The sequence below is a fragment of the Vipera berus genome, assembly GCF_964194415.1.
Source record: "Vipera berus genome assembly, chromosome: 2".
Classification (NCBI taxonomy): Eukaryota; Metazoa; Chordata; class Lepidosauria; order Squamata; family Viperidae; genus Vipera; species Vipera berus.
The window spans coordinates 136,947,263-136,957,802 of record NC_138203.1 but is presented as its reverse complement, the minus strand read 5'-3'; the positions used below and the strand labels follow the sequence as shown (position 1 = coordinate 136,957,802).

Below are 10,540 nucleotides of genomic sequence, written 5' to 3'. Positions count from 1 at the left end.
AAGTGTCTGGATTAGCAGCAGTGGGGTGTTGTAGTTGCCGTCCAACAGAATAATGGCTCTTCTGCAACAGTTTGTGCTTAGGAATTTGTTGTGAACTATGTCTGATGGTTAGTAATTGGAAGCATATCGGGGGGAAAAGCATTGCAGATTTTAATTAGAGATTGCTCAAGTCAAAGCTAGAGGAGAGATTGTAGGAGATTGCACTAAGTTAAGGTAAATTGGGCTTTTGGTATATATTCTTGTTCTTAGATAAACCTTGATAGATGGCAATCAATGCTATAGAAACGGGTCTTCAAATTTGGCAACTTTAAGACTTGTGGACTTCAACTCCCAGCATTCCTCAGCCAGCCCTCACCCTGGCTGAAGAATGCTGGGAGTTGAAGTCCATAAGTCTTAAAGTTGCCAAGTTGGAAGACTCCTGCTGTAGAAGATGACAGGTTCTGAAACTGTTAAAGCAACTTAGAGGAGAGCTGCAATATTTTTTTTAAAAAAACTGCTGTCAGAATAAAAATACAGTATACGTATCTTGTCAAGAAACATTAGCTTATTCCATTATTTAATTTTCCAGGCTTTATAGCTGGCATTTTCTTCAGGGGCTTAATGTGGCCATATTTAAGAGCCGTGGTGGTGCAACGGTTAGAATTCAGTATTGCAGGCAAACTCTGCCCACAGCCAGGAGTTCGATCCTGACCGGCTCAAGGTTGACTCAGCCTTCCATCCTTCCAAGGTGGGTAAAATTAGGACCCAGATTGTTGGAGAGCAAAATGCTGACTGTAAACCGCTTAGAGAGGGATGTGAAGCACTGTGAAATGGTATATAAGTCCTATTGCTAATGTATAATTTGATGTAGGTTAAACTGAGAATGAGCGCCTGGCCCACAGAGTGAAATCCAGTCATTAAAAATAGGTAATACGCTTATTTTTTGCCCAGCCCTAACCTCAAAACAATTGTTAGTTTTATTCATGGGTAATACAAATTCATGTGTCATTTCAAAAGGTGAAAGGACAAGAACAATCACCATTTATAAACTTTTGAAATGAAGCATCTATAATCCAGGGCCTTTTGTATGCAACCTTGAAGCAGATGGCGAGTCTGGGACTCACTGGATAGCCTCAGATTCCCATCTTTCCCAACTGGCATAGTCATTAGGAATAATGGGGGTTGTAATCCAAGAATGCCTGAAAGGCCATCCTTTCACAGTTCTAATACAAGTAGTCCTCAATTTACAACAGTTCATTTAGTGACTGTTCGAAGTTACAACGGCAGTGAAAAAAGTGACTTATGAGCGTTTTTTTCACACGACCATTGCAGCATCCCCATGGTCACATGATCAAAATTCAGAGGCTTGGCAACTGACTCGGGACAGTTGCAGTGTCCCATGGTCATGTGGTCCCCTTCTGACAGGCAGTCAATGGGGAAGCCAGATTCACTAAACAACCGTGTTACTAACTTAAAACGACTGCAGTGATTCACTTAAATGATTGGCAAAAAAAACCCCACAATAATAAAATGGAGCAAAATTCCCTTAACAAATGTCTCATTTAGCAAAAGACATTTGGCGCTCAGTTGTGGTCGTAAGTTGAGGACTGTCTGTATTCCTTGAAAGTAGATAGGAGTCAGAGCAAATAAGGCACTATTCACATGTTTAATGATGACCATTGAACAGTACATGCTTATGTCTGATTTAAACAAAGCAGCAGGCCTGCCAAGCAGCTTGGGGCTCCAGGGGGTCAACCCAGCTGCTATTTATAGGGTAACTATTTGCCAAAAGCACAGCACCAATTCCTAGTGGGTCTGCTGAGTTTCAGCAATTCAATTTTACCTCACAAGCAGCGACTTTTCTGCTAACAGGCTCCTTAGAGAGTGGGTAATTGTTGACAGCAGGGAGAATAAACTTCCTGGATAGCAGCAGCAGCCCTTAATACACCAAAACAACTTTCTGAATGTACTTAGGCCCTACATGGATACGCTCTTAAAAGAAAGATAGCTCCCGAAGGAAGCTGCTTCTGGACTTGGCTTCTTCTCCAAAGCAAGAGAAACCCAAGAAGGTTCCCTTTTTTCGAGTTTGATAAATGCCACATTTTTCCCCCCTCAGAAAAGACCCCTTTCTTTTTTCATGTGAAGTTGCTTCCAAGTAGGGAGGACAGTGAACTTTTCCCGGGGGATTCCAAAGACTCTCGTAAAATCGTCATCTGACAGGAAATTCTATGGATGGGGAAAAATAACAAGAGATGAGTAAGAAGGATGAGGCAGGAGCAGAGTGTAGAAACAGTGGGATTTCTCCCAGTTCAGTTAAAATAGTTCTACAGATCCCACCAGACTAAATCAATCATGCCAATTGCTTTTAAGAGATTTATTTTGATGGCAGGAAGAAACCACACTGGATAGTTTATCCTACTGAGACGTAAAGGGGCTTACCGCACTGAACATTATGCACTGAAAAAACATTAATTGATGCCGTTTAGAATATGGTCGTCATGAGAAACCTCTGGCAAAGGAGTAAAAAAAATGGACTGATGCAGTGATAAAGGAATTAACACGTGCTGTCCTAGTTACCTGTCTGCAGGCTGACTATGTAAGAGGCAAAGAGAAAGCCTTCAATGAGGGAGTTAGGGCTAGAATCCTTCCTGATATGCTTATTTTGTAGATAAATGAAATTTGGGGAGATATACTTGGCTCTGAGTTGCAATTCAAGCTTCTGAAATCCTTACGTGTGTGTGTGTGTGTGTGTGTGTATTTTAAGTCAAGGTTTATCTCTTAATCTGCTGTTTATGACTTCAGAAGCCTGATATGTTACCATGTATAACCCAAAATATTTGGAGCTGAGAATTCCATGAGAATTAGGAATATACTGCCTGCAATCTAAAATGATAATTCCTGCCCCTCAATTCTAAAGCAACATGCTTAAGAGATGTCCTTTGAGACAAAGTCTGGTTACTCTTCTCGGCCCATGGCAAATGCTTGATAGGACTCACCTCTTTCTTAGCAGGATCTACATCTTCAGGTAAGTCCTCCAGACTGGAGAGCAGAACTTCTAGAGGATAGATTGGACACTTGCTGCTCCTCGGGGTTTCAAGCCTGTCATCCTAAACAGAGCACAGCAGATTCTTAAAAGCTTGCTGAAATGTTCATGTGGACCAGCCATCTGGTATCCTCAAAAGAAATGGAACTACAATTCCCAGGCTTCCCTGCTAGAATGGTTTTCCAAAGCATCTAGAGGTTGCTGGACTAAGCAGGACATTCCCTAGCACAGGGGTAGGCAACCTTGGCTCTTTTATGACTCGTAGACTTCAACTCCCAGAATTCCTGAGCCAGCACAGCTGTGCTGGCTCAAGAATTCTGAGAGTTGAAGTCCACGAGTCATAAAAGAGCCAAGTTTGCCTACCCCTGCCCTAGCAGGAAAAAGATATTTGTGGCCACTCCTGATGCAGCCCTAGATAACAATCAATGGTAAATGATGCTGGAAATTGTAGCTAAACACATGGAAGGCCATAGGTTCCCCCTCCCTCTTCTAGCCTAATGTTTGCTGGTGCCTTCTTTTATCCTGTTGCAAAGATTTAGTCATATCTCATTGTTAAATACCAAATGCTTAATTTAAAGAGTAAGAATGACCTTTTCTACTCCATGTCTGAAATGGTATAAGGTCTGAAATGGTACAGGGTCTCCTGCTTGAGCAGGGGGCTGGACTAGAAGACCTCCAAAGTCCCTTACAGCTCTATTCTGATTGATTAGTTGATTGATGTTCCCACTGTTTTAGGTATGCGGTGTTTTCTCCTGCTGATTCTCTGCTTTGGGGACAGGTTGTGCCTGATGCAGAGGTTAGGCAGAACAGCTGGTCCCCAGTAAAGGTGTTTGGAAAAAATAATGAATTGTGTAGGATGTTGTGGAAACCTTTCTCTGAAAATAGAGCCCTTGGCCTTAACAGGAGCTTTAAATTATTCTATCACTGCCACCATCTTTTAGCAGCACACAAGCTTAGAAATGACTTTTGCACAGGCAACTCAAAAACATGTCACCAGTCCAAAGCCACCTTAACTGAGGTACTGAAGAGGCTAAGAGGAGATCTGTAGCGGATGGTGAACAAAAGTGGGTCAGTTTGAGTCCAATGTGCTACACTGATTTATAAGGCTGCACGATGAAGTATCTACCGTAACATAATCAAAGCTCCCAGGCAAATCAGTTTTTAAGTTTCCAGGATTTCCCATTTAAAGGATCTTAGGAAGCAGTTCCTGAGAAAGCCTCTCTGTCCGAGGTCCTGGAGAGCTACTATAGAAAATGCAGGGACATATCAGAGGTGAAGAATGTGTGTGCCTTTGGTATTACTGTATTATAATATCTAGTATCTTCCCATAACGCCTGGTATTGTTTGGGCATCGTGGTTTAGCAACATCTGAAGGACCGTTAGGTCTCCACCTCTGGGCTCATGGGCTGAGTGACTGGATATGACTGAAATACAGCAGCTTCCAATTTCTCTTCCGGCTAGTTGCTTAACCATGGGCAGTGGTTTTCCCAGTATAAGGAAACTAACTTACATCTGCGATTCTGATCATGTCATTGGCATCTCTCAGTTCCTTCTTCAGCTGCTCGTATGTCTTCCCTTCCTAGAAAAACACGAAAGTCCATAATTGAATTTGAATTTTGAATTTTATTGAATTTATATACCGCTCTTTTCCCGTAGGACTCAGGGCAGTTTACAGGGTATATAAAACATCGATACAAAAATTAAGAATAATTTAAAAAGATTAAATTAAATCCCTAAAAAATATAAAACCCCAATTAAAACTCAGCCTGGGCCGGGAAGCTCGAAGAGCCAGGTCTTCAGGTCTCGGCGAAATGATCGAAGGTTGGGGGCAGTCCTCAGCTCCACGGGCAGCTGGTTCCAAAGGGCAGGCGTCCCCACAGAGAAGGCCCTCCCCCTGGGTGTTATCCGCCGGCATTCTTTTACCGGCGGCACCCTGAGAAGACCCTCCCTGTGGGAGCGCACAGGACGAAGGGAACTTGATGCCGGCAGCAGGTGTTCCCTCAGATATCCTGGACCCAAGCCATTTAGGGCTTTATAGGTCATCACCATGAAAGAGTTGTTAACACCAATTAAATAAGACTGCTGGTAACTGAGTTTGTGATATGCGCGTGGAGGAGAGTCATTCTCAACTGGGAAGTTGAGAAAAATCTGTCTCCCAATCTGTACTGAACCCTGGTCATACCACACCAGTTCAAGAGGTATTTAAATGCCCTTCCTCCCAGTAAAAAGAATAGTCAAGGAAGAACTTCTGCCCTGACAGCCCCTTATTACAAGTGTATTGTAGTGGAATGATAAGTATATTCACCCTAGGAATGTTCAGCATAGCTTATAGGTTGTGGAATAAATTATCTTTCCACATTAAATGGAGCAATTCTATATTCACCTAACAAAATTTGGACGTACAGGTACGTTTTCTAATACTAATAATACTCTGAGGGAGATGGCTGGTTCTTAAATATGATAAACAGATAAAATAAATATTTGCAACACTAAAATGTCCAAATTAAAAAGTCATATACGGGTGGCTTTTAATTAAATACTCCAGGGCTGATGTAATAATTCTCAGAGTTTCAGAAAATAAAGTATGTTTTTAGGTATTCAGTAGCTTTCACTTACACTCCATTTGTTAGGATCCCAAGCCAGGAACCAGCCAGTGAAGTTGGGTGGTTCAAAACCTTGCTTAATCACTAGGATAGGAGTATCAACCTCCCTCCCGCTAGGATGGCTTTGCAGATACTCCTGAGCAGTTGCCATTGCCTCCTTCTTCTCAACTTCATTGGCTTCTTTGCCAACCCACATGAACACCTGGGGGGGGGAAGGGGAGAAGAGCAGCAGTTTTCAAATAACTTGAGCAAAAGATGAGACTTTTAGCTTGGAAATGGTGAGAGTTAGGAACTCTTCTGCTGAAACAAGGCTCTAAGTCTAACTGGATGTGAGTTTTAAAACCTGTTGAGTTTTATGATTAGTTATATGACTAGTGCTGTTGGAAGAGTCTGTGGTAGTAAAAAATCAGAAGAATCTGATTTTTATCTTTTCTAACACATTAACAGGCACAAGCTGTTGTGAGTTGTAGCTCACATCAGCAGATGCATAGCTGGCTAGACTAAAACAGCATTTAAATAAGGAAACGGTGAGGGGAATACAGGTTAGCTATAAAGGTTGGTTATCAGGTACAGATTATATACGAGACCAATTTCTAATATCACATCAATTACCAATTGTGTTAAAATCCCATTGTGTTTTGTTGAAACATTGAGATAAATCACTAAGTGATCCTTTGGAAAAAAAATAGCACAACTGAGTGAGAGTTTGCCAAACTCAGAAACATCAAAAGATTTCAAGCTATATTTTCCCCCTCCCTTCCCCACCTCATTCCAATTTAAATCCCACGTCTGTACAGCTATCCCATGCTGAGATTGCTGGAAAATCTAGAGAGGCCACAAGTTCCTCATTCCCAGACAACAAAAATACTTTCCCCAAGTTTAATATTTTTCCAGTCAGGTGTCGGAATTTAGCGGAAGGGCCATCGGTCATGAACTCTCACGAAAGGAAATGGTAGTCTTCTCTTAAATCTAGGGAGCAGGGCCATACAATAATTCAAGTTGATTTCCAAAGAAGCAGCTCTAGAATGTGGAGATACACGCATAGCTTGTGCCCACAACTCTTTGAAACAACATTTTTCTTCTTCCTGAATCATTCATTCATTCCCTGAAGTGGGTGACATATAAATTTAATAAATAAATAAGTAAAATTGTGGCGGCGGCAGAGGGCAGCCATAAGGAAAGATATGGATGCTTTAAAGAGTTACAGACAGAGATTATCTTTGCCCTACCATGTATTTCAAAACATGGTTTGCACTGACTGTATAGAAATCTCCTCAGTACCTCAGATTATAAGAGCTCCCACACCTTCCTAGAGGCTACCAGCTGCTCATGTAAGCTTTAGAAACACAGAAAAACAGTGACAGTTGTATCCTATCCTAGACCGTCATATATATATATATTTGTCCTTCATGAAGCCTATGTCAGAGAAGCTGCTTTTGTTATCTTAGAAGCTTAACAACATTTTGAGCATGAAAAGAGCTCTTCTGGGTCAGGCTAACTTCTCATCCAGCCCAGTATTCTGTGTCACTAACAGCATGTTCAAAAATCCACACAAGGGTGCTAATCCTTTTCCACCCCCTTCCTAATAGCTGCCACTTAAGAACTGAGGCTGTCTGCTACTCAAGGTTGTACTCGGTACTTAAGTCTAATAGTCATTAAAGGCTTTCTCCTCCATGATTTTGTGAGTCCCCTGAAGTCCATCCCAGCTAGTAGCTGTCATTATATCTTGTGACATGATGTCTTAGTTAAACAGAGGTACATTACAAAATCCCTTGCATTTAGCTTCAGTGGAGAGAAGCATGTTGCATGCTCTAGATCAGGGGTGTCAAACTCGCAATGTCACATGATGTGTTGCAACGTATTATGACTTTTTTCCCCATTTCCAGCAATGGGGTGGGTGCAGTTTCACCATGACGCATCCGGCCCACGGGCCGGCAGTTTGACACCCCTGCTCTAGATGGAAATAATTGAACATTGGAGTTAATGGTTTTGCTATTATCCTTTTAGCTAAATTTTCACTTCAACCTCTAAACACATAAACTGTTTATGTGTCTATGTATCTATCTTCTATCTATCACCTATCTTTTATGTATCTTAAGATATAGCACAAGCCTCTAGTGCTAAAAGGAACTAAGGTATCAAAAATTGCCTTTAACTCTCTAATATTAAACAAGATTAAAACACGAGGAAATCAGAGATATGAACTACAGCACATCTAAAAAAACGTTAGGTACTCCAAAATATCACCTGGTCCCAAGTATCCAGCAGCATAACGTCACTTTCACTCAGATCATCCTGGGCGAAGTCAGTTATCTCAATGACCACAAAACGTCCAGTTTTGTTGGAGCATTCAAAAAGCCGTGGAGGATGATCAGGGATCTCTTGTTGCAGTCTGCAAGACAAAGATGGATTAGGTGACTTAGGTCCTTCAAGATGGGCAACCACTGAGGTCGCTGAACTGTCCCTGCAGATCCAACCAACCCTGCAAGTAACGAGGGATGCTGGGAGCATCCTCAACAACATCTGGAGAGCTACCAATCTTCTAGCTCTAGATCTCACTTATAGAAGCTCCAAAATTATATGGATGGAGGCCGGATAACAAAGCTGCAGGTCAGCTGACTCTTTCCCTGACCTTCTTTTATTCGTATTAGTTGTATATAGCAGAAATCTCTCATGGATGAAATAGTTTATTGCATCTGGGGGAAGCTTTTCGCCCAGTGAAGCTTTTCTGCTTTCCTTGCAGTCTCAGGGTCCCTCAGGAAATCTGCTCTGGTGGTCCTTTTTATTAATAAGAGCATTTTGGGTTGAACTCTAGTGGGAAGATCCTGCCAATGGAATAATTTTTGAAAAAAATTCTTAATTCAGCTGTACTTGATACATTTCATCCCTTAGTTCTTGTTTTTCTTTTACCGTTTATCCTTCAAAGGTGCTACCAAATCCTTAAAATCAATGCGTCAGGTTTCCAGCAAAATACACTTAAATATTTGGGTTAGTGTACAAATACACAAATTCAAACATCAAACATAAACATTAAGCGCAAAAAATATTATACAGAGTAATGACTGATAGCTACAGAAATAGTTTTAATTTATGAGTTAAAGGCCCAGTTAAAGACCCCATAAAAATAAAAATGGCCTCTTTGGAAGACTTCACACTAGGCTTAGTGAACAGTCTTAGTGAAGAAGACCAAAATATTGAGTTAGAAGTCATTACTTTTTATCACTCGAATAAGGGGCTTTGCCTCCGAGCAGCTCCCAAAATTCAGCCGGTTCTTGTCCCTCAGCCACAGTCTCCTGAAGTCCATCACAGATAATAGCAGCCAGCTCCTTAGCCATTTCTCGTTCATCTCCACTACAACCCTGCCGTAAAAACCACAGAACCACAGAAGTGTGTGTGTGGAAAACACAGAGAAGTAGAGCCATTGTTAGAAATACTATCCAACTTTCTTCAATAAAAATCAGTGAATTCTCTTCTTCCCTAAAAGCCTAGATTCTGCATGCCAAATAATCATTTTATTTTAACTGTGCATGTATGAATGCACGCCCTTCCTTGTGATGTAAAAGTAGTACAGTAAAGGCCATTGTCTTAAGGATGTGGAAATTAATGGAAGGCTAATGAAGAAATTCTCCTCCTCCTCCTTCAGCTTCTAAAGCTCTCGGTCTCACCTTGCCATACCACAGGTAATGGTCTCCCTGTGTCTTCAGCAAGAAGACATCATTGGAATTCAGAGAAGCAGCAGAAGCCAGCACCTCCACGGCTTTCCTGTTGAAGGTCTCTATTCCACGGAACTGGAAGAGCCTCACTGGAGGTTCCAGCTCATTTCTGTCTTTCCTGGATGTCCCGCCCTGCAGAGAATGTGACAAAAAGGAAGAACAAACCAGCTTTGCTGCAAACCAAATTCGTGGTGCAAAAGGCACCCTCTTGGTGTTCAGACCTTCAACTCCCATCAGCTTTGGGTAGCACGGCTGATGGCAAAGGATTCTGGGAGTTGTAGGCTGAAACATCTGGAAGATACCATGCAATTTAGACTTTTATTACTAAGATCACCTGCAATTTCATAAAGTTAAAACTGGCTGAATAGTTTTCATTTGTCATGCAATCAGTGGAAGACTTGAAGGACCAGGTTAGGTTGTTCTGGAGAAAAATCTTATGTAGTAACTAAGGATCAACATTGACTTGATGGCACATAATCAATCAAAATTTAATAAAATATATTTCAGGATGGAATGATATTATGACTTTCAAAAATTTTCTGTGATGACTTATTTTCCAAAGTCATCGGAATTATGCAACTTAGTCACCATATATGGAAGAGGGATTCAACCTGTTTATTGCATTTCAGGGAAACAGAGCTGCTAATTTTAACAGCTGTTAACTGGAATAACTATAGCAATAGTAACCTATCTTACATCACTTCTCTCTGAGTATAATATTTGAAGAAAATTTAATACTGTCGCTGTTCCCACTGCTCCATTTCTACTGGCATATTCAACTTTTGCATCCATTTAATCATATAATCTTTGACTTGTTCAGATTCTAAGACTGTAGTGTATGCAGCTAACATACACGAGCTGACAGCACAACAGGAGGCGTGGAGCTGGACAGCTCCAGGGTATAACCGCAATTGGCGGGAAAGCCTGGTTCAAACAGGTTTGACAGCTCCGGGCTATAATAACCGTACCGGCGGGAAGCCGGGGTTTAAAGAGATTGGTTACCAGCAGTGGCGGGAAGCCCAGGTTTGAATTCATTGGCTGGCATTCACCTGGGCAGGTATAAAAGCACGCCAGGTAAACCCCTTCCTCAGCGGAAACCACCCAGCAAAATAAAAGGTCTGCTACACACACGCCCTGGCTGTCTCGTCATTCCTGCGATCCCGCGACTTAACAAAGACATATTTCACTATCCACTGGGCCTA

General features: G+C 41.6%; 1 protein-coding gene across 1 annotated transcript in view; it reads right to left on the bottom strand.

Annotated features, from left to right (window-relative positions):
* Positions 1 to 2,091: 2,091 nt before the first annotated feature.
* The window catches only part of AVIL (advillin), a gene marked incomplete at both ends in the record, with an annotated part of 28,576 nt that continues 20,127 nt past the window's right edge, over positions 2,092 to 10,540 (bottom strand). Inside the window, 7 exons of the mRNA XM_081315496.1 lie at positions 2,092 to 2,205; positions 2,976 to 3,086; positions 4,533 to 4,601; positions 5,639 to 5,827; positions 7,873 to 8,017; positions 8,839 to 8,984; positions 9,291 to 9,470. Of these exons, the coding sequence (XP_081171622.1) occupies positions 2,092 to 2,205; positions 2,976 to 3,086; positions 4,533 to 4,601; positions 5,639 to 5,827; positions 7,873 to 8,017; positions 8,839 to 8,984; positions 9,291 to 9,470 (954 nt within the window). The remainder of the gene's footprint in view (positions 2,206 to 2,975; positions 3,087 to 4,532; positions 4,602 to 5,638; positions 5,828 to 7,872; positions 8,018 to 8,838; positions 8,985 to 9,290; positions 9,471 to 10,540) is intronic.